Source organism: Leiobunum rupestre, chromosome 11 (assembly GCF_980474605.1).
Source record: "Leiobunum rupestre chromosome 11, qqLeiRupe1.1.hap1, whole genome shotgun sequence".
Lineage (NCBI taxonomy): Eukaryota > Metazoa > Arthropoda > Arachnida > Opiliones > Sclerosomatidae > Leiobunum > Leiobunum rupestre.
Genome location: NC_143394.1, coordinates 32,031,539 through 32,054,746, shown reverse-complemented (window position 1 = coordinate 32,054,746; position 23,208 = coordinate 32,031,539). Strand labels below are relative to the sequence as shown.

At 35.5% G+C, this 23,208-nt stretch overlaps 3 protein-coding genes across 7 annotated transcripts; 2 read left to right on the top strand and 1 right to left on the bottom strand.

Annotated features, from left to right (window-relative positions):
- Positions 1-278: 278 nt before the first annotated feature.
- On the top strand, positions 279-7,594 carry LOC149922285 (kinase suppressor of Ras 2-like). 4 transcript variants are annotated; one of them, XM_090162698.1, is made up of 16 exons: positions 279-576; positions 1,025-1,238; positions 1,305-1,436; positions 1,506-1,650; positions 1,733-2,216; positions 2,290-2,453; positions 2,512-2,656; positions 2,728-3,044; positions 3,762-3,880; positions 3,946-4,044; positions 4,127-4,212; positions 4,274-4,361; positions 4,429-4,614; positions 4,676-4,944; positions 5,017-5,146; positions 5,407-7,594. In XM_090162698.1, the coding sequence occupies exons 2-16, from the start codon at positions 1,074-1,076 to the stop codon at positions 5,566-5,568; spliced, it is 2,691 nt and encodes an 896-aa protein (XP_090018824.1). In that variant the 5' UTR covers positions 279-576; positions 1,025-1,073; the 3' UTR covers positions 5,569-7,594. The 4 variants fall into 4 exon arrangements, with proteins under 4 accessions (XP_090018824.1, XP_090018823.1, XP_090018825.1 ...); XM_090162697.1 differs by having other exon boundaries at positions 3,759-3,880; positions 4,274-4,365; positions 4,433-4,614; XM_090162699.1 differs by having other exon boundaries at positions 3,759-3,880; positions 6,151-7,593.
- Positions 7,595-17,766: 10,172 nt separating this feature from the next.
- On the top strand, positions 17,767-19,173 carry Hus1-like (Hus1-like checkpoint clamp component). Its single transcript, XM_090163486.1, has 7 exons — positions 17,767-17,933; positions 18,000-18,304; positions 18,372-18,476; positions 18,541-18,615; positions 18,688-18,787; positions 18,844-18,960; positions 19,022-19,173. Exons 1-7 carry the CDS (start codon positions 17,882-17,884, stop codon positions 19,105-19,107), a joined length of 840 nt encoding a protein of 279 aa, XP_090019612.1. The 5' UTR covers positions 17,767-17,881; the 3' UTR covers positions 19,108-19,173.
- Positions 19,173-21,651, bottom strand: Sgf11 (SAGA associated factor 11kDa). 2 transcript variants are annotated; one of them, XM_090163484.1, is made up of 12 exons: positions 21,411-21,651; positions 21,185-21,316; positions 20,955-21,070; positions 20,866-20,879; positions 20,631-20,799; positions 20,472-20,566; positions 20,339-20,401; positions 20,148-20,222; positions 20,057-20,082; positions 19,879-19,994; positions 19,670-19,815; positions 19,173-19,613 (listed from the first exon to the last, which is right to left on the bottom strand). In XM_090163484.1, the coding sequence occupies exons 2-12, from the start codon at positions 21,245-21,247 to the stop codon at positions 19,459-19,461; spliced, it is 1,038 nt and encodes a 345-aa protein (XP_090019610.1). In that variant the 5' UTR covers positions 21,248-21,316; positions 21,411-21,651; the 3' UTR covers positions 19,173-19,458. The 2 variants fall into 2 exon arrangements, with proteins under 2 accessions (XP_090019610.1, XP_090019611.1); XM_090163485.1 differs by lacking the exons at positions 20,631-20,799; positions 20,866-20,879.
- Between the last annotated feature and the right edge of the window lie 1,557 nt (positions 21,652-23,208).

The following is a 23,208-nucleotide window of genomic DNA, read 5'->3' as shown; positions in this document are numbered from 1 at the left end:
TGGGTGAAGGTGAACTCATGGACATTTTAATGGGAATATTTAGCTCTTTACGGACGAAGGTGAAAGACATCCGAATCGGTTTCTTTGTAAGACACATATATTTCGATAGACAAAATGATAAAGACATTGCTGTTTCGAAAATTTTTGGCAATTTTTATTAAAAAATAAAATTATAGGTTTTTAAATTTCCCTTCACTGGGCAATTTTCTAAGCTAATGCGCCGCCTTAATGGGAAATATTTTAAAGTACAATTGGAAAACTTGTTAATTCTGTTTTCCGCGTTTATTTTGTAAGAAGCTTAGAATTCTGACATTTTTATGCAAATAATTTGTTCGTTACGGGCGAAGGCCTATCTGAACTTCTGAAGCTCTTTGCAAGGTTTGCACGGCTACAAAGAGTAATATGTCCAGAAATTAATCCATGTTTATGAGGGCATCAGGCGCTTCTTGAATCGAATCTTGAAGCTTTGGATTTCGATAACGTCGATACATAATGAAAGAATGGCAGATAAAAACTTGAAATTCCCATTGTTTTGGTTATTTAATTGCTTAAGCACTTTACACATATCCAGTAGAGGTAAGGAGAAATGCGATTCCGTTTTATTACTTAACTTGTGGGCAATCTTTGAGAGGCCTTTGCTTAAGTCCCGTGATATCACGGTGTTAGCTTGGTGTTAAGCAGTAGCTAGCTATAGAATATTGATATGTGATCTGATATAAAATGTACTTAGCACACGGCAATTGCTTACATTGAAAAAAAAAAATAAATCGTTCCTAATTTGCAATGGTTGCTTTGCATTAATGTTTATATAGTTTATCTGGCTGTGAAATTTTCTGTAAATCAAAGTAGTCATTCGAATAGCATAGCGTGCAATTATTTTTACACAAAATTTAAGCATATTTATAACAAATGGTTTGGTTTTGTGATGTTATTTTAACTAAAATGTATTCAAATTATTTTTTTAATTTTTTAACTGTAATAACCTCGGACATTTTCTATAGAATCTCTTAATTTGGTCCTTTAGTTGCACATAATGTTGTTAGAACTGTTGAGAACTATCAAAGAGTGATAAGATGGCCAAAGATGAATCAAATGAGGAGCTGGAAATCAAGAATGCAATTGAGTCTTGCATGACAGCTCAAACTATGATTGACATAAATACCAAACATCTTGAAGGATTGCGAACAGAATGCACTACATCGGCTACTTTAACGCAACAAGAGATACGTACATTAGAGGTAGGTAGATCTTATTTTATTGTCTACATTTTAATAAAATTTAAATAATAATGAATACATTTTCAGAATAAATTATTGAGGTTATTTAGCCGACAGCTTTATTTAAAAACGAAATGCGGCTCAATCAAAGATTTGTCCGAATATCCGCATTTAAAACAATGGCTACATGTAGTTGGACTTAGTCCTAATGTTAATCAGGTGAAAAATTATTTTTTGCATTCCCAACATCTTTGTTTCTGTGTTGTAATGTTTTTAAATTTCTATTAGAAATTGTCTCAAGAAGTTAAAACCATGGAGGAGATATTAAAGTATCCGGAACCTGAACTTGAAAAATTGCTTCAAAGTTTACATGTCAATGAAGAGGAAATTAAGAGAATGCTTAGAGCTCAAAAGAACCTTAGTATTTATGTTGGTAAGTACTAGTGTACTTCTTAGCCGCAAGTGCATAAATTATATTTGTAATTTTGACGAGACCCCTATTAATTTTTTGTTAGAATACCTCTTTGGTTCTGGAGACAAGAAAACCAATTTGGAAATGGATTTGCATTGGGAGTCCTGGAATCAGATAGGAAATGCAAAAGATTCCGCTAGGTGCAATGAACAGAGATCAACCCCTCAATCGGATGAGGGCTATCCAAGGAGTGACAGCTCTATAGTTGACATTAGTAATCATACGGAATCAAATTATCCTGTCCCTCAGAACTACTACCATAACTATCACGGGAGTAATTTGGGAAGTAGCCACCCTAATATTATGAGTAACTCACCGACGCATTTTCACAGCAATGAGAAACGATACACGCCACCGCCTACCCCTTCTATTACGGCAAAAAAGGGAGATAGGAAATTTCCTACAACGCCACCTCCTAGTAAAAAACACCAAACTTTGCTACCCGAAGCCTTTCCTTTGACTAAAAGCAAATCTCACGATGAACATTTAGCAAATAAAATTGAACCGGTGGATCCTTCATTAATCAAGTAATTATCTTGTACTGGCATTTTATGCAGTCATAGTAGGAGTAAATAACTTCAAATTTCATATGCAACGCAGTATTAGTTGCAATAATTTGCCAAGAAGACGTTTAGCCACAGAACCTGGATTAGAAACAGGCTATGGCTCATCAATTTCTCAAGCAGCCTCCCCCAGTCGGTCACCTCCGTTCATTAGTCCAGAACAACCCGACTATTGTTTTGAGGATGAACCTCCTCATATCCGTTAGTGATATCTACAGCTAGATCAGACAAAAGACTGATTTCCTTTTCTCTGATTTAGCCACTCAACTCGCGGCACCCCGTTCACCTCGTTCAAGGGGAATGGCACATAGTATTAGCCACAGATTTGCCTCAACAGTTAAAGTGACCACATGCCATTTATGCCAAAAACAGATGATAATCGGTTTCAAGTGTAAAGAATGCAAGTAAGACTGCGCAGATAACGGAAATCTACAAGTTATTTGGAAAGCTAATAACGCTTTAATTTTTTTTCAAGGTTTATGTGTCATAGAGATTGTGCGGAGAAAGTGCCTCCTTCCTGTGGCTTACCTCAAGCCCTTGTTAATGTCTTTGTTCAGAGTTTTCGCGAAGAGGAAGAGGGTGGATGGAAAGAGAGAGATTTCAGAAAACAGATTCTAACTCAACATCCTGGCATAAACATTCCTGCCTTTCAATGCCCGGATTCGTCTTCGAATACGTCGTCATGTAATTCTTCTTCTCCCTCCTCACCCGCATTTGCCAACAACAACCTCATCGCGCATCACCAAACGCCGCCTCCCTCTACACTTGTACAGCAGCATTTTAAGTTTCCTGGTGAGTAACCATTTTAATATAAGTATGATTATTAGGGGTGTGCAAGTCCTCTTTTTATGGTTTCAAATTGAGTCGAGTTCTGGAGAATTGTACTCACGAGTCTTGAGTCCAATTCCCGAGTACTCGTTCGAGTCCTCTAGTTCTTAAGAATTAGTTCTAGTCTTAATTTTCTGGTTGAGCCCGCTTTGAGTCTTAATTTTCTGTTAGTCTTTACCGTATGGAACCGCTTCTATACTCTAAAGGTCTCATAGTAGTTTAAGTAAACTAAAAGTCTCAACTTCTTAAGACTTGTAAAAAACTAAAGCCTCGTCACTAGCCCAAAGGAAAGTCCTCTCTTCAAAACCAAAACTAAAATAAAAAAATAGGCCAACTTGGTGAGTCACGCGATCTCCGTTAAACCAAAGGGCAAACCAACCATATAAAAAATAAAAGCCACTACCTGGTGGTGAGTAGTTGAATGCAACTACGCGTTAAAAAAAATTAGAGATGAAAAAAGCAAAATCTTTGAACTCCTCAAAAAATAAAGGACTTGGTGGAAAATTTATTAACTCGAGTCCACTTCGAGTACTCGGACTCAGACTCACATTTTTGGAGTACTCGCACAGGCCTAATGATTATGTCCAATGGTAAGCCATGTCTAAATACCGCTTTTATTGCTATTGAATTCATGGTAAAAATGATAAATAATCTTATGAACTTTTAAAAAAAATTTAGAAGTTCCAGATTGCTTAAGAGACGATATTAAACCGGGAGTTAATCCCGAACTAGTCGATACCCAAAAATCAAATGATAGTGACAAAACTGCATCGGGTACATCCGGATCTGGAAGCATAAGTGTAGGTTTTGTCGATGATATTGATAATTATAAGTATATTTAAGAATATTTTGTTTTTTTGTTCAGACTGATTCCGAAAAAACATTAGCCGGAAGAGTGGATTCACAAGATAGTCAAGTTTCGGATATTGATCCCACTGAAAAAGGATGGCCACGCCAAAATAGCGTAAACTTTGGACCGTTTATATAAATTTTTGATACAAATTTTAAACCTTTTTTACTCAATTACTTTATTTTCGATTTCTTAGCTTTCTCTTAAAGAGTGGGATATACCGTACGACGAACTTTTAGTTGAGGAGAAAATTGGACCTGGGAGATTTGGAACGGTGTATAGGTAGGTTAGGTAGAATTTAGTGTAATTATGTCACATTTAAAATCTCTTTCTCATATTATAGGGGTAAATGGTATGGCAGTGTTGCGATTAAAATGTTAAGTATGGACCCATTAGATGATAGAAGAACTCTGGAAACGTTTAAGCAAGAGGCGAGTCTATTAGATAAAAAAGATTTCAAGTTCTTTTGATTAATTTTGTTTTGAATTTCCATTATAGGTAGCTACGTTCCGAAACACGAGGCACGATAATTTAATATTATTTATGGGTGCTTGTATGAAACCTCCTCATCTTGCAATAGTGACGAGTTTATGCAAAGGTTTAACTCTGTATACACATATCCACATCAGGAAGGATAAATTTATTCTAAGCCGAACAATCTCTATCGCTAAACAAATATCTCAGGTGTGACTAAATTGACCAATTTCTCTTTGATTGTTGTTATTAATGTTATTTAATTTTTCAGGGAATGGGATATCTGCACGCGAAGGGAATCGTTCATAAGGACTTAAAAACGAAGAATATCTTTTACGAAAATGGGAAAGTTGTAATTACAGATTTTGGGCTGTTTTCGCTGACTAAATTGTGTCAGAAAAGTCGGCGTGGAGAATGGCTAGCCATTCCCAAAGGTTGGCTGTGCTATTTGTCACCCGAAGTCATTCGTAGCTTAAGAGCCGATAGTCAAAAGGAGGAAGTCATTCCCTTTACGAAGAATTCCGATGTCTATGCATTTGGGTAAGAATTTACTATATTTTTAAGCATGACTTTGAAAAGCAATAATTAATTTGTTTTATTACCTTTGGACAGCACGGTGTGGTACGAGCTTTTATGTGGCGAGTGGCCTTTCCAAGGTCTTCCTCCTGAAGCGGTAATTTGGCAAGTCGGAAAAGGTATCAGGCAATCTCTAGCCAACATTCAATCATCAAAAGAAGTTAAAGTAAGTCAGTTTTTGCTTCACGATTTCTAGATTATACAGCAAGCCAAAGCTGATAGCTGTTTTTTTTTTTTTTTTCAACCAATGTATTGTGTAATTGTATCGTATAATGCTTAAAGCTCTCTTGAGTATTTTTCCATCTCAAGCTTAAGAAAAGCGCGCATCTCAAATTGTGCAAACGGAATTTAGATAATTGGGTCTTTTAGCTTATTTAACGTTTGTCTAACGGTTCTCTCGCTTTTTGACCTTTTTCCCTCTTAAAGGACATGATCATGATGTGTTGGTCTTATAAGGCTTCTGATCGGCCAGATTTTGGCAAGATGCTGACGGTTTTATCACGATTACCATTGCTCCCCAAGAGACGCTTGGCTCGTAGCCCGTCTCATCCGGTACATTTATCAAGATCAGCGGAGTCTGTCTTTTGATTGAGGGGTATTTAAAAAGAGCATTTTCTTTTTTGTGATATACTGGTATAAAAAAAAACATACATAGATATATATATATATATATATAAATACACAAATATATATAATGAATTTGCGAGAAAAGGAACTTAAACAAGCCTGCCAAAATCTTAGTTGATTTAATATATTCTCAATGAACATTGATCTGAAGGCGGGTCGGTCTCGGTACAGAAAAATTTAACCCACTTGCGAATATCTGCTCTGCTTACCGCTCAAAAAAAAAGCGCCCAATAGCTTGGAAATATTTTGAGATATTTCTGATAGAATACTTGCTTATCTATTTCTACCATTACTAGGTTTTGTATAAAGCTGCTTCTGTTAATTTTGTTACAGCTTTTTAGTATAATGTAAATTTATCCTTCAAAACATCCTGCTTTTTCAGTTTTTTACCATTTCAAAGTGATCTGATTAAAATTTAATATTAATTCATTTAGAAAAAAAGTCGTGTAATATTATCGCTCTTTAGAAAGCAATGTCAAACCGCCGCTTTAACGTATTTTTAGACCATTTAAAACATTTCTCTCAAATCCATTAACAATGCAGGATATTCTTGTTCAATGTTGGTCACAAGATCCAAGCCGGCGTTCTTTAAATGCCATTCTTAAGACGCTTAATAAAGTACCTCCTTGCAAAAGAAAAACTGTTCATCAAGATTGGACCTCTCAGTGGGATCTTTTTTAAGTCCCGTCCAAACCATTCCTAATTTTACTACAACAGGATTTTTGAAAAAATAATTAAAAAACCAAGAAATGGTTGTGATAAGCAATGTTACACCTAGAAATATATTAAAATAATTTCCAATTTACTTCGGCAAAGTAACATAATGGTAGTGAAGAGTATCTTTGAATAATTTATTAACTTTACAAATTAAATGAGCCATATTTGAAGCTAATTAAATAAGTATAACATTAAGCATTAAGATAGCCCCAATGAGGTGCTGTATTCATGTGATGCCTTTATTGTGTAAAAAATACATTAGATAGTGATTAATGCACACGTGCAGTGGGGGGTATCAAAATTTTGCATTTGAGAATGGCAAACTTGAAATTCTAAAGAAAAGAAACCCATTTAACATAGCACAATTTGAAAACCAGCTTTATCACGTGTTTCTGATATAAAATTGTAGGTATTTTGCTGTTGGTAGTTCGGTGCTCGAAAAAACTGAATTAATGACGCTTTTTAGTTACACACATAATTATTTTGTAGAACGGCATTGTGAATAAAGCTAGATGTGTAGAACCTACCTTAGAACTTATGATAAAGCTGGTTGATATAGTTTGGATTACTAGTAAACATTAAAAAAATTGCCTTCAAAAATCAATCTACACAATTGCAATGTGAAAATTTCCTTTAATCTGAGACTGTCAACTTTCCCTTTTTTGAAATCTTAAATGAAAGGCATTGCTCAATTTCATTTTAAAGCAGTATTCTAGGTTAATAACGTAAAATTTTAACTTAAAAGAGAGCTTGGCTACAAGATTTTTTTACATTCTACGAAGTTCCTAAAACAATTGAGGAGCAAATATGTGTATAGACAAGAACATTAAATAATTTAGCTGCTTAGTCTACTCTTATTAGATTATTTGTCAAGTGGAGTGATAATGGACCTTTGCTTGGTCCGAAAACACTTATTAATATTAAACATGTACAGTATCTGTAAAGAAACGCAACTACTTAGACTCTCGGGGTCACAAAGAATAATGTAATTTAAGTTTTAAATTTTTTTTATATTTTTCCTTTCCTCAATAATCCTCTCCACCCAACATGAAAATGATTTTTGATACGTCATTCTATGAATGTTGGGGAGTTTTACTTTTAAGGATTTTTCTGTTAATGAATTTTTAAGTTTTAATGGTTTTCAATGTTGTTTGCTTAAACAACTCTAGATTCAAATTGAAAAAAAATAAATCTTTTTGTATACTTGTATGTAAAATATGAAAGAAAATGTATATAATGTGAATATAATGAAAATTAAAAGCACTCGATAGTTCAACATATTTCATTTAACGATTAGAAATAAGGGCCCCTAATTAGATAGAAGGGTATAATATTTTTCTTTAATAGAAGTTTATCCCTGCTTATTATTTGCTCAAGAACTGCCCCACGTTCAAATACGTCGATTCTTAAAATTTTCCTCCGCACCCCTCTCCACTTATCGTGTGAAGACTCTCTTGCCATTACGTTTTCCCTTAAACTTGGGAGAGTCGTACAGAAGACTACGAAACAAACTACCTCCAGGAGCATCGATTTTCTTTCTATAAAATCATTCCCAACGGTCTTGCCCCTCTTCCGACACATTGCTGCCAGAACTGTGAAGACATATTTTGCAGTATAACGAGAAACAAATTGCAAGTCCAGTCGCTGCAGCACGAACTCTATATTTGACTTTGATGGGGATTTTATGAAGGACATTTATTTTGATTACTATTATCATTTAACTATTCATTTACGTTACATAACCTATTATCCTCGGGGAAATCGTCCCAAAAGGGATGAGGGGCATTTAAGGCAATAGAATTGTTCAAATTCCAGAACAAGCGAAAAGTATCCACCTAACTTTACGCTTGTTCTGTGATTTTGGAGTAGGTAGGAAGAGTAACCCTGTGACGTCAATATACTCCGATTCTCTGGGGCGCTCCAAATTTCTTAGAATTCTTCCCTTGATAGTGAGAATTCTAACTTCTAAGACCTTAAAGAAGGTGACGTGTAATATCTTCTCACGAGTTCTCTTGGTCAAAAAGGGAGGGGGGGGAGGATTAGTCAGTTTACTTGATGCTGAAGAAATTAAACAGTATGATATTTTTGTGGACGAAAATGAGTTTAAGAGAAAAACGAATGTTAAGTTCATTTCCGATGAAATATTTCCTTTTAAATTATAAATAAAATGTTTTCTTCCTTCATATATTGTCCTGAAATCGTGTAAAAATAATATTTATTTACAACGTTCGTGGCATTCTCGTAAGCCGCCATCTTTAGAAGAATCTTTTTACATATGACGCTTTTCAGCGAGTTCTCACGGGAAGAAAAATTATCAAGAAGAACTATTCTCAAGAAAAGAATAGACGCTTCAATAAATCATCCTCCCAGGAAATCGCCAAGAAGTAATATTTCCCAGGGCCAGGACCTGCAAGTCACTGTTTATATAGTGCTTGTTAAAATTATCCAGATAGCTTTTTTGCCATATTTAGGCTTGGAAAAAACACGACGTTCTGTTTACAGGTGAAAAGTTTCCATTATTTCCCCAGTGTGTCAGAATTTATAGCCCGGTGCACCTAGCAACAGGCGCCATACCACCGGAGGCCGATCATCATAGTGCCCTACGCCAGCGTCCCCAAGCCCGGCCAGGTGACAAATCCAGTATGGGTAGTAGTACCCTACTACTGATGGTCGCACCTTAGACGCAAGCCACTCAACCCAGCATAAAGTGCAGCAGTGGGTGGACCAATCCCCACTTCGCACACAGCAGTGGGATTAAGAGTGGATGCTGTAATGTCACTTGTCATTATAGCGCTTGGGATTGAATGTTTTGGTACTATAATTTGATTGAAAATCAATTCGCGACCGAAAACTATCGCCACAAACAACTTTGGTTCGCCATTGAAACCTAGATAGGTAGCGGCTAAAGCAGACGTTATTAGTTTTTCCTCATCGTTATTCCTAAATTTGACTTTATAAATACTTGCATTTTAATATAATTTTGCATATTTTGATCTAGGAGTGTGGGGTGCTATGATTGTTGCTCCTAGGTTTGATTATGTCAAAGTTGATATATACCTCGTACGCTAGATTCGAAATCAGAAAGCTTCCTGATTGACGGTTTTGTAGCCCACTTCCAGCACATTCGCTTCGGTACAAAACTGTCAATCAGAATTAGAATCTAGGGTACGAGGTTCATATTATTTTTTGATACGTTTATTTAAGAACAAGCTACCAAAAGCTTTTGATACTACCATAGAAATTGAAATGAGACATATTATATCATTATAATACAATACCAGAAGTAAATGAACCGAAGCTATCGAAATAGAGCTAAGAATCGGAAGGCGTTTTCCTTATGAAAATGATGAGAAAATCGAGTCAAATAAAAGCTAATCTCCATCCCCGTCTTTTGACGCGATAAAATTGCACTTGGGAATTAAAAAATATAAAAAATGGTTTCATAAAAACAAAAACCTTTTTTTTTGGCCTAGGAGCGCGCAAAATTTTAAATTCGAGGTCAAAATGTAACTTCATAAGGAAAACGCCTCCAACATGGGGAGTATAGCAGTCTGATAACTTTGGTTCATTTACTTCTGACAATACTTATATTCCCAACTCAATATTAGAAACAAGTTGAGGAAAAAATGCGCAAATTTAAAATAATCTAAAACAACGCGTAACTTCGAATTTCAAAGCGTTCTTCAGCCATGTGAATGGGCTCCGCAAGTCTAACTTTACTATCACTGAAATGACTGATGATATGGGCAATTCGACAACGGATCCCGCAATCATGGCCGACATACTAAATAAACACTTTTCCGCAGTCTCTTCCAACCCACATCACTCCCAAAGATAACTATCTCACCGATTTCTCCTGCACTACTACGTCAGTCTTCAAGCAATTAATGGCTCTAGATCATAACCAATCATCCGGACCTGATGGCCTACACCCCTATCTATTGAAAACATTAGCACCTCTTATTGCACAACCAGTAACTGTAATTATCAACAAAAGTTTCCGCTCCAGTGTAGTACCGCAAGTTTGGAAGTATGCTACCATCACGCCAATTAACAAGGCAGGAGCACGTACCAACCCATCGCACTACCGCCCAATAGACAAAACCTGTCTACTTGCGAGGGTTGCGGAACGGCTGACTGATGATCCGCTTCGAACCTTCTTGACTGACAACAATTTCCTACACCCTTCACAACACGGATTTCGCTCCAAACACTCTTGTACTTCGAATCTACTGATGGCTACCAATGACTGGACTCGATGGCTTAACTCTGGGTCCCCAGTAGATGTCATCTACTTGGACCTCAGCATGGATTTTGACACTATCCCCCACTCTGGCCTAATTGAGTCACTCGAAGAAGCTGGTGTGTAGAATAACTGTGTGGTTTCATCACAGGTCGCCATCATGCTGTGGTCCTTAAGGGCTGTACTTCCGCACCGCTTACACCGACAAGTGGTGTCCCACAAGGATGCGTACTTGGACCCAGGGGCGTAGGAACGTTCTAGAAGTTGGAGGGGGCAAAGACAAACGAAAAGGGGTCTGGAGAATGGTTTTTAATTTTTAGTGTAGCTTCTCCGAATGCATGTGTACTTTTTAGTACTATGCAAATTGGCGGGAAAATACTGAAATTTAAACTCCTTCTGCGTTGAGTTTGCAATTTCTCTCCCCACTGGTTTAAGGGGTTTTCCCCCGAGTTCTTCGGTTTCCCCTTCCATAAAAACTTGTCTAGGTTAACGGTAATAGTTAGTGTAGGGAGCTGTTGGCTCGATCTCGTGGCATGCAGGGCTTGCCACCACCCTCCTACGCATTGTAACCCGGCCACCTGAATTAAGGGCTTCAAAAGTCGCATGATGACTTAGGCCTAAGGTGGTGCCTTGGGTATTAGCCTAGCTGATTATTATTATTATTTATTATTAGATTCTATAAACTGTATATGCTTTCAAAATGATAATTTGAGCCTTTTGAAGATTTCAACTGACCAAAAAGTTGGAGGGGGCAATAGCATTAGTTGCCCCTCCCAGCCAAATTCTAGGGAGGGGCATTGCCTCCCCCCCCTGCCCCTCCCGGTTCCTACGCCCCTGCTTGGACCCATTCTCTTTTCCATTTTCATAAACTCATTGCCCACAGTCGTCCTCAATTCCCAGTCGTACCTCTTTGCTGACGATACCAATCTCGCCCACCCTGTAGCTACGTTACAAGACCAACTATCCCTCCAAGAGGATCTTGACGCTGTGAGTGCATGGGCAAGGGACCACGGTATGACTTACAATGTCCTGAAAAGCGGAGTAAACCACCTAGGTAGCAAAAATCTGCGCTTCTACTATACCATGAACGGCATGTCACTTTCCAACCCGATTCACCCATCCGCGACCTTGGAGTATGGGTCGATTCATCACTCACCTTCTCCCATCGCACGACAAAGGTTGTCAAGAAAATAAATTCTTTGACAGGCCTAACCAGGCGCTCCTTCTATTTTCGGTCCCCGCGCCTGATACGTACCCTATACCAGTCACTAGTGCTTCCTCAAATAAACTATGCCTCGGAAGTTTGGAGCCCGCAGATGGCTGGAGATAGAGACCAACTGACCAAAGCCCACAACCGACTCACCAAGCTAACGAAAGGGCTTGAAACCGATACGCTCCAAACTTGCCATTGACGCGCCACTATTGCGACATACTATCAACGACCTTCTCCAACTCTGGAATATCTGGACTGGTGGCTCTGCCTTAAAGGCAGATACTTTCTTCGATTTCGCCACTCTTCGAAAAACGAGATGTCACATTGCCAATATAGTCAAACCACATGTCCGTACTACCACCCGTCAATGGCACTTTTCCGTCCGTACAATTACCTTGTGGAATAAATTACCCAGCGATGTACTCCACTGCACCTCACGCCCGATGGCCCGACGCAACATTAGAAACCATCTCATAGACTCTTAGTAAACCCGCCCTGTTCCCATTTGTCCCCTGTTTGTACTATTGCCTTCACTTTTTTTCTTTTTTACTCATGTTTAACGTATTTTTCTTTTCTTCATCTATATCATATTATTGTCATATCTCCATATAAGCCACAACCTGTAAGATTGCACAAAAGCTTACTGTAGCTTAGCAGTCTATTATGTATTCAAATAAATAAATAAATCTCTATCTCAAATTAAGGCGTCATTTGATGATATTATCAATGAAAATATTTTAAACATGTCAAAGACTCCAAGTCGTGAAAAATTGTGATCGGCCAAAGTCATGTAACTCAAGAGGCGCTTAAATAAATCATCCTCCCAGGAAATCGCCAAGAAGTTATATTTACGAGATTCAGGACACGCCAGCTATTGCAAGTGCTTGTGGTCATTTTCCCACTTGTTCACCCGACCATCGCCAAATTTCGTGAAAACTTGTATTTAGGGTTATTTCGGCCGTAGAAGTCGATTCTGAAATTTTCATTAAGATTGGTTGAGCGGTTGCTGAGATACAGTGTAGTCACATTTTTGAAAATGACATTGAACCCTACCATTAACCATTTTTATCTCAGCTTCTACTTAACCCAAAAATTCGAAAGAGGGCTCATTTTAAAGGAATTGAAGAGCGCAATGTAAATAAGCACTTAGGATCATGCTTTATATAAGACAAAATACAATAAATCAAGTTTTAAATAGTTGACCTTTGACCCTGAAAATAGCTCATTTTTAATTTTCAAAATTTAATTTTTTTCCGCATTCCCTATACGCGCTTTAGTTGCAGTCAAAAAACTGCGAGGGTAATATTTTTTGTTTTTGAGAAAAAAAAATATTTTGAATACCCCTCCTTAAACAATATATAGAAATTTAACATTAGAATACCACACACGACCTTATGGTTTTTGGTCGAACATTTCTCGGCTTCCCATTGGTCAAATTAGATCGGGTCAAAATTGCTTAGACTTAAAATTAAACGTAGAACACATTTCTAATTGGAACCATTTTTCTAATCCTAATGGTTCTCGAGATAAAATTTGAGTGACCTTGAAGACCTGGTTCAAGGTCATTGAAATTTTCATTGACATTTTTCCCCCTGCACCCTCTATGTAACCTGCAAATTTAAAATTCTTACTTAAAATACATGTTGAGTAATTGGCTCTGTATCGTTTTTTAGTTAACACCCTGTATATATTTTTTTAAATTTCTATACAAAATATTTTTTTTTCTCGAAAACAAAAAATATTACCCTCGCATTTTTTTTGATTGCAACTAAAGCGCGTATAGGGAATGCGGAGAAAAATTAAATTTTGAAAATTAAAAATGAGCTATTTTCAGGGTCAAAGGTCAACTATTTAAAACTTGATTTATTGTATTTTATCTTATATATAGCATGAACCTAAGTGCGTATTTACATTGCGCTCTTCAATTCCTTTAAAATGAGCCCTCTTTCGAATTTTTGGGTTAATGGTATGGTCAATGTCATTTTCAAAAATGTGACTACACTGTATCTAAGCAACCGCTCAACCAATCTTAATGAAAATTTCAGAATCGACTTCTACGGCCGAAATAACCCCAAAAACAAGTTTTCACGAAATTTGGCGATGGTCGGGTGAACAAGTGGGAAAATCTGTCCTGGAATGACCCAATAATGGAAACTATTCACCTGTAAACAGAACCTAAAAATATGAAAACTTGACGCAGTTTCTCGAAATCTCTGCGTTCGCAGTTGCTAGGAATTAGGGAACGAAGTCGAAGGGTTGGCAAAACCACCGTGTGACGGTGAGCGTTAACGGATTAATTTGCGGTTGGGTGGTTTTTTTTCGTTAACGCTCACCGTCGCAACAGTCTTAACTCAGCTTGATTGGATTTTTCTTTATTGTAATGTTTATTTCTAGGGTGTGAATGTTGGGTTTTGTGTTATGATGGTTGTGGGTGTTGAGTTTGTTGTGTTTGTGTTATGACGGTTGTGAGTCTGTTGTGTGGTGTTTGTACGGTCGTTTTATTTTCAACTTCTTCTTATTGACTTTTGGGACGGACCGAGTGCTGAGTGTTATGGCAACGTCCAATTGCAGGGTTTCCACCAATTGTTCACGGTATTCGTCTTAGTATCAATTGGTGATTTATTGGCGCCGGCCGGGAATCGAACCCGGGTCTGCTGCGTGCAAGACCACTGAGCCACCAACGCTTGCTAAGCTACGTTGTTTTTCGAAAACTGCTTTGACGAATGTCCTTTATTCTACATCATTTTAAATATTTATAAATTATATTAATCTTATATTCAATTAAATATTTAAAAATTATATTAATCTTATATTCAATTAAATATTTAAAAATTATAATAATCTTATATTCAATTAAATATTTAAAAATTATATTAATCTTATATTCAATTAAATATTTGTAAATTATATTAATCTTATATTTAATTAAATATTTATAAATTATATTAATCTTATATTTATTTAAATATTTATAAATTATATTAATCTTATATTCAATTAAATATTTAAAAATTATATTAATCTTATATTCAATTAAATATTTATAAATTATATTAATCTTATATTTATTTAAATATTTATAAATTATATTAATCTTATATTTATTTAAATATTTATAAATTATATTAATCTTATATTTATTTAAATATTTATAAATTATATTAATCTTATATTTATTTAAATATTTATAAATTATAATAATCTTATATTTATTTAAATATTTATAAATTATATTAATCTTATATTTATTAATTATATTAATCTTATATTTATTTAAATATTTATAAATTATATTAATCTTATACTTAATTAAATATTTAAGTATTTTAATGTAACATTTGATCGTGATCAGGAATTGAACTCGGGTCGCATTGTTACCATGCGGATAGTTCACCGCCGAGCCATTGACTTCCTTAGAGAAAATATTAAAGTAAAGGAACCATTATGATAAGGCGGGTTTTTTTACTAAACGGATGAATACAATATCTTTGGATATTTTCTATTGAACTTTGTTTTTTAATTTTTGTGAACTTGTTAAAGTCTAAATTGTTTACGTATGAAAATTTAAAGGTCAAATCTTGTTTTAGCGCAGTCAGCAGATAAGATGGTTAAAGTGTAGAACCCGTTAGTTTTTTGTAATTTATTTCGGTTTTTTTTCAGTCTTTTTTTTTATCTATTGTGTGTTAAGCGAATAATTATCGACTTGGATACATCGTGCTCTTACGTTGGTCTGGTTTTTAACTGGGTCGTCATTACTTCGTAATTTATTTTAAACGCTTTCTCGACTGATTGAGATGTTTAATCAAAGATAATTTAAACTCGTACCCTAGATTCGAATACTGAGAGCTTTCCCATTGACGGTTATGTTACGAAGCGTTTACCCTTTTCCGGCACGTGACCTCAGAAAAATCGGGCTCCATCGGTTACGGTAAGGCGAAAACCATGGACCGAATTTTTTCTGAGTTCCCGCGGGAAGTGGGTAAACGCTATCGGCAATGCGCGAGAGAGTGATTTCGAATCTAGGGTACGAGTTTAAATTATCTTTGCTTTAATGCAGTTCATCAATTGGGTTCGTTAGCTTTTATTTATAAAGAGCCCTAACTATTCCGTCTACGGTCATTTATTGATATACGAGCCGACGTTTAGTCAAGTGGCTTTCTGTGCTTTGTGAATGGTAAGTTTTTCGCTTCTTGTTAATACATTTTTATTGGTGTGGATATTTGGATAGCGGATACCTACGATTCCTAATGCAGTCATTGATTTCCTGGGTGTGCGAGTCATTATATGATATTGGAAATTGGACGGTATGTCACAACGTCAACAGGAAGTCTACGAGTCGTCCACTACCAGATGTCGAATATAGCTATTCTACGGCATCTTCATCAAGGGCGAGTGTTGAAATAAAATGAGCATTAAAGATGCGGCAACTATTTCGTAAGCGAGAAAAATACAAATACCCTCTGTAGATATTTCTTTCATTAAAATTTGCTTCGTATTATATTCAACTGATAAACTTGTACTGTAAATAGGGTTAAATTCAATTGTGCATTGCTTTAGTAAGTCTAACTCGCTGTTGTAACTACTTTATTTATAATATTCTGAATAAATTAAAATCGGTTGTTTCGTCTCAATTATTTTAATTATAATTAAAATTTTATACCGGGAGGGATAGAACCAGGATTACGTTTTTAGTAAATAACTCTGAATTGAGCAGATATATCTTTAAGGGTCATCTCGAGAAATTAATACCACTAGGGACAATTCTTCCGAGGATAGGTAAATTGTGGCTTGCCAACTTGTTAGGTGTACGAGAATTTTAACTGAGTACGAAACGATATCGTACACAATTTTCGGTAATTTGGGCCGCGCATCCAATAATATATTGTAGTATATTGTTAAATGGAGGCTATACAAGGGGAAATTTATTGATGCCATGATTTTGTTAACTTAACTTAATTCACAATTAATATTACATCTCCCTAGCCCACATAAGCCAAGCTTGTGCGTGGGAGGGTCACTTTACATAATTATATTTTTTGTCTTTGAAGTCAGAGCATAACATAAATATATATATATATATATATATATATATATATATATATATTTCTATACAATTGGGTATATTCATTAAGTTGGGAATATTAATCTGATTCCCAATCAAAACGTCAAATTTCAGTATTTCGCGAAACAAGTTTTTAAAAAATAAGAATACTGCCGTCTGCTCCCAAATGACGAGAAAAGTGTATCCATAGAGTTGGGAATATTAATCTAGAGGTCCAATCAAAACGTCAGATTTCAGTATTTCGCGAAACAAGTTTTTAAAAATAAGAATACTGTCGTCTGCTCTCATCGGCGTCCCAAATGACGAGAAAACGTTATCATTTTTTTCTTCAAAATAATGGATGGCGCCACGGGTCATATGATAACGTTTGCTCGTCATTTTAGAGCAGACGGCACATTCGTATTTTTCAACAACTTGTTTCGCGAGGAGCAGATTTGATTGGATCTCTAGATTAATATTCCCAACTCAATGCCTGTATTTCTACCCGTGGCGCCGTCTATCTCTCAATGGTAAGACGCGTTTTCCGGCAAAAATATTTTTGTTTTTAAAAATAATGAATGGCGCCACGAGTCATATGATAACGTTTTCTCGTCATTTTAGAAGAGACGGCAAATTCGTAATTTTCAAAAATTTGTTTCGCGGGGAGCAGATTTGATTGGATCTCTAGATTAATATTCCCAACTCAATGGGTATATTATGGCTTACAATCCAATACATAGAGAAAAAACTAATAATAATAATAGCAACTAAAAGAAGAAATATGAAAAATACAATCAATTAATTTGTACGTGAAATTAAACTAAAGTCATATAGAAAATCCTGTATATATTGAATTGGCATTTTTTCGAGTTCGATCTTGGCATTTTGTAAATCACAGAGTGGCAACACTGGTCCGATTGCGTCGGCGCGAGGTAAATAAGAGCATTTCGCGCCTTCGCGGTTTTCGCCATTAACAAGTTTTGGCGGGGTATGTAGATACCGGCATATTTGTCCTACATTTGTTTGTTTTTGGGAAAAATTCCCAAATATTGAAAACGAAATGAAATTCAGAGCAAAGATGATAGAGCCAACCGCAATTCAACAGTTTTTCAGTACGTATAGTCGTAGAAAATGAAACTAGGGATGCTAGCAGTGTTTAATTGTTTAAATCAAAATAGGGATAGTGCAGACTGTTTCGAAATTGTCAAAAGTTGTTGCATTAAGAATCACGAAGGATACACTGTATTTTATTATGACCGAACAAGCCGCTTGTAGTCCTATAAATATATGGTGCGAATTGAAACAAGCAAACTTCTTTAATGAATACCTTATGGAGGGTGTTTCTGAGGAGAAAAATGAAATATTCTTAGAACTAGCCATAGATATTTTTGTAGAAGTCATTAAAACAACACTCAATGCCAAATCAGTAAAAATCAAACTAACCAGAAAACAAACTCCTTGTGTGACATTAGAAGTTGAGCATGTGTGTTTACTCAAATTAAGATTGGCTGAGGAATATAGTAGGTCGAACTTACCCTTTCTTTATATAGCCATCATTAATTAACCCGTGGCCTTCAATCCACGATATTCCAATATCCTTAATACCCAGCAGATTATGGAATGAATATGATGAACCAAAAATGATGGAATTTCATGTCAGTTCTTTTTTACATTAAAAATCTTTATAACTAATAGTGAAGTCGAGAATTTTGATTACAGCTTTCTATATACATGCCTCCACTCCAAAGGTTAAAGGGTATCATTGAAAGGATGAAGAATTTGGATTCTTTTGGTGTAATCACTTGAGTATAATAGTTTGCGTTCAAATTATATTAGAGTTAACTGAAGGATGATACAACGTTGTAGGTACTTAGAGCTAGCCAAGAAGGAGAAATGACAATAAAAATAGAAACCGATTCTGTCATGGTTAGAACTAATTTCAAAGATTTAGGAAATCCAACAGAAGGTTAGGTTAAATTAATTTATGGCTGGGTAAATATACTTAAGTTAATACCTTTACAGTCCATGGCCATGAAATAAGTCAAAAAACCACCCAGTGGGCGGAGGCTCGAATAGATTTAAGAAAGTTAAATCAGTTTTTAACTGGACAGCAAATAAGCCCAACACGTGTCATTTGCAGTACGTTACAAAATCTTAATTTAAAATTATTCTTATATAAAAAACATCTCTTTTATAACAGATATTGTTCACAAAAAAATGCTGCATTTGTTCCTTTTACATGATGATGTATCTTTGCAGTACACTATGCCTGCCATTCATAAGTAATATCGAAGAAATAGCCTTGTTACGTAGCTTGGAATATTTTGTATATGGAAAATAAAAAGTTTAAGAATGTTTAATTTCTTTTTTATCTTCTTTAAAAAGAGAAAAAAATATCACAGAACATTCAAACATGAAATTAAAAACGGTCTTACGACAAAGAATTAGTTTCTAGCTATGCATTCTTCGAGTTAAGGCCTAAACGTCACACTCAAAATTTGAGCCAAATTGAGTTCTTTAAAAGTATTTTGTACGTATATTTGTGAACGATTAGTGACATACACAAAAAAGCGATACATATGGGGTTTAAAAACAAGTTGAGACAAAATTTTACACATCCTATTCTTTAGTAAATGTTCAAGCAACATCGGCACCTAATAAATTAAGCACCCCTTGATTTGTAGTGGCATTGTTAGTTCCCTGAGAAGATTTGGCTTTGTTTTTCTTGGTTATTATGTTTCTACTAGAGTTAGAAACTGGACGTTTCTCTTTTTTCTTTGTACTTGAAGAACCTTGAAATAGATTTTTTAGCCGCATATATATCTTACATCATATAAGATGATATTACCACTGGCAGTGGATGCTGAATCAGCTGGACTAGGATTAGTAGAGTTACTGGATTCCCATAAACGATTCACGGAATCTCTTAAAGATTGACTATCGCTCTCGTCTAAAGTGTCAACGTCTACTACATCATCAACCGTCTCCATTAAGCTGAATAAGTTAGTTTGCATATTTTAAGACATGAGACGAAACCTTAAATGAAAAAGCCTATACTTTGCTTTTCCTAAAAGATACGATCGAACCGATTTTCTCTGTTCTTCGCTATGTTGGGGACACCTATGAGATCTAGTGCACATTTTTTTCGTATGCTCTGATATAACTCCACACATCTTTTAATATAAAAATTATTTTTTTTTAGTTAAAGCCAAATTTAAGTTTAGTTTGCTTATACCTGAATAAGCAGAGACTTTCGCTCTTCTGTAAACAATAGGACAAAAAATTTTGAACTTCTTGCTTAAAAATATCTAGCTTTTTATAAGTACCGATAGAGAGTGTTTCGTAATTAGCGAACATATTGAGACTTTCAGTCGAAGCCGTATTAGTTCCACTGCCTTCCCCTTTTAATGAAAAACAAAGATTCGAGTCAATTTCCATTTTAATCTTCTCAAAATGCAAATATTTTCTAGTATTTTATTTTAGTGTATAAATATTTATCTCGATTTCATGCTATAACCATTTTTTCCTTTTATTTTAGTTCTTCGAGGAGAGTTCTTTTCGCGTTTTTTCTTTGAGCCAGCTGTAAGACAATCACCAATTAATTAAAGTTAATATTAACAATGTAACCTTCATTTGGAACAATTATTTACTTATTTGGGGTCGACCCTTCCGGTCATTATAGTTCCAATCACTGTCGTTATCATAGTCATCGACATCACTTTCCACCTTCCCAGTGTTAGCAATTCTAAACGTGTATTATGCATTATAAAAGCTGTTCTTTAAACACTCGCTATAAGTGTCCTAATCACCTTTTGCTGGCGATTCTTGAACTATTTCTACCCATGCCCATACATTTTTCGAGATGGGGAGCAAATCGGGAAGCAGCCAAATTTCTTTGGCAATTAGGGCACACGCAATCAAACTGTTTTTTAAGAGGAACTTGTCCAAAAACGTCTAAACCTATTTCATCTACTATTTCTAACCAATATAAAATTTGTCATTTATGAAACCTTTAACCATAACCCATGTTAATTATAGTTGTACCATATTTCTTTTCACTGGAAATAAAATTAAACCCTTACTATATTAGGGTGTTGCTTTATGAAAGGGATTTACGGGAAATTGTAGCTTACTCTTCTTTTGGTTCGTCTAATAGGAAAAAACCCAATCTACATGCACGGTGAACTTCAAAACATAATCCTAGAATCACCTCGTCGATAATTTCTTCTAATACAGCATCACTGGTTGACTAAAATTATGCATAGAAAATATTTTTTTAAATTTTACATAATTATGATAATTACAAAATAAATTTTATGCATTCGAGAATAATAATTTGATTAACAAGCAATGAAAAGAAAACCTCTGTTTCATTTTCCACTAAACAGGAACTTTTGGGAAGATGGTCAATCGTTGGTTGTTGCATGATAGTTCACCCTCTTCTTTTCAATTTTACGCGAAGGGTGCCAACATTATTTTTAAGTCTACTCTAGGCCTATTTAAAAAGTAAACAAAAATAGCTGTGATATAATTTTATCAATGCTTGGAAGCCGAGCATCAAAACTCAAACTGAAGAAATTCCATATTACGTATTTTCATTTGTCCAGGAAGCAAACGTAGGCCTTTGGCACCATTGTTAAAAATCTTTTATACCGTTTTGAAAATTTAGATCTAGATCTACTGGATCTCTCTTATTATGCTCATCTTATCGTTGATAACAAACGGAAATATATTTTTAATAGTATCTAATCTTTCCAAATTAATTTCAACGATATTTTAAGGCTGATAGACAACTTGTCATAACTGCGACCAGTTCCACTCCCGGCAAAGTGTTGCCAATGTTTGACGAGCGCAAATCCCACAGTCCAGTTCCAAAATTTCCAGCCAAACCCTCCACACGTTTTTAGCCATGCCCCCTCCCAAAACTCAGCGGAAAACATGCCAAATATTTTCAAGTTTCGTAGGCCAGCGCGGGAAAAAAATTAAATTCCGAAATACTGCAACTAGAAGGGGAAAATGAAGTAGTAATTTTCAAACACTTGCATCTAGCGTTAGAGAAATAGAAGTCTGATATTTTCGGTTTATGAATTTCTGGAAATAGTGCTTTTTCAAAAGTTAAGGCCATTAATCCCAAAAATCAATGATTTTCGCTTAAAAATCCCTTTATCCCACACAGCCCAAAAAATCGCCAAAAATCCCACAATGTGGGATTTATCCCACACATTGGCAACACTGCCGCAAAACTAGGAACTACCCGGGTTGCCAGTGATCTGTTTTTATTTTTAGAACTACAGCGTACACATTTTTTCAAAATTAATAGGCACTTAAATAAAACCTGTTCACCGATTTGCCTAGAAGTAGTAATACAGATAGCTAGCGTTATATTTTAGCGCACTGCTTAATATTTCAATATAGAAGGGCTCGTTCAATTTCGCACGCGCCTCCAATAAAAAGCTATTATTATTATATTTAGTCCGTGGGATGAATCGTGTCCGAGCTATAACGGAATTCACATTAGAAAATTCGAATTTAATCCTCCAACAGTGTCTGAAAAGGATTTTTTCTTATTTTCAATTTATTTTTAACAATATTGTTAAATGTTTGTTACAAGAATTGATGAAGAGATGTTTAAAAAACAATAGGTATGGAGATGTTTAAAAAACAACAGGTATGGAGCTGTTGCAATCAAACACCCATGCTTTTAGCATGCTTCTGGTAGCAAACATTAGTCGAATAAAATACTGTTAAATATAAATTAAAAAATAAGAAAAAGTCCTGGCCAAAATATAACCTTTCAATATTTAGTGAAATTTCGAAAGAACTACGTTTTTGAGTGTACTTTTGGTCATAACTCATTCGACCCAGCGTTAAAACATACTATAGAAACGATACTAAACTCGACACGATGTTTAAATTTAAAATTTTTGGGATTTTTTTTGCATAATGGAGAAAAACCACGTAATTAAGTGCAAGTTCATCCGATGGACCTGTGGTTGGTCGCATTCGATACAGTGTGGACACTTTCATCGTTCATCGGTAACAACACCAAACACGATCCAATTCGTTGAACACAAATTTCGGGGGCAACGGTCCACCCTTGCCCCCTTTGCCCCCCCCCCCCTCAAGAAAAACTACCCGGGGTTCCGTGGAAGGGTCACACTAGGGGTTCCGAGAATTCGTAGCGCGGCGATCTTTGTTTGTGTCAAGAGTCTTTTAAGATAAGTAAAAAAAATGAGTTGGGGTTCCATCAGAATTAGGTGAACAATTTAGGGTTCCATAGCAAAAATAAAATTGGGAACCGCTGGCCTAGATGGTTATTATTAATACTAGTGCGGGTATTAAAGAGCTTGGTGAATTTACCCACGAACAAACCTGTTGTTTAACAAA

Excerpts from the sequence above, each read along its gene's own strand:
- LOC149922285 (XM_090162697.1), top strand. The coding sequence starts at position 1,074 with ATGGCCAAAGATGAATCAAATGAGGAGCTGGAAATCAAGAATGCAATT. Across the intron at positions 1,239-1,304 it reads AAGAGATACGTACATTAGAG|AATAAATTATTGAGGTTATT; the intron begins GTAGGTAGATCT and ends ATACATTTTCAG. Across the intron at positions 2,217-2,289 it reads GTGGATCCTTCATTAATCAA|TATTAGTTGCAATAATTTGC; the intron begins GTAATTATCTTG and ends TATGCAACGCAG.
- Hus1-like (XM_090163486.1), top strand. The coding sequence starts at position 17,882 with ATGAAATTCAGAGCAAAGATGATAGAGCCAACCGCAATTCAACAGTTT. Across the intron at positions 18,305-18,371 it reads TGACATTAGAAGTTGAGCAT|CCATCATTAATTAACCCGTG; the intron begins GTGTGTTTACTC and ends TTCTTTATATAG. Across the intron at positions 18,477-18,540 it reads CAAAAATGATGGAATTTCAT|CTTTCTATATACATGCCTCC; the intron begins GTCAGTTCTTTT and ends TTTTGATTACAG.
- Sgf11 (XM_090163484.1), bottom strand. The coding sequence starts at position 21,247 with ATGCAACAACCAACGATTGACCATCTTCCCAAAAGTTCCTGTTTAGTG. Across the intron at positions 19,816-19,878 it reads TATCTTTTAGGAAAAGCAAA|CTTAATGGAGACGGTTGATG; the intron begins GTATAGGCTTTT and ends TAACTTATTCAG. Across the intron at positions 19,614-19,669 it reads TTCAGCATCCACTGCCAGTG|GTTCTTCAAGTACAAAGAAA; the intron begins GTAATATCATCT and ends ATCTATTTCAAG.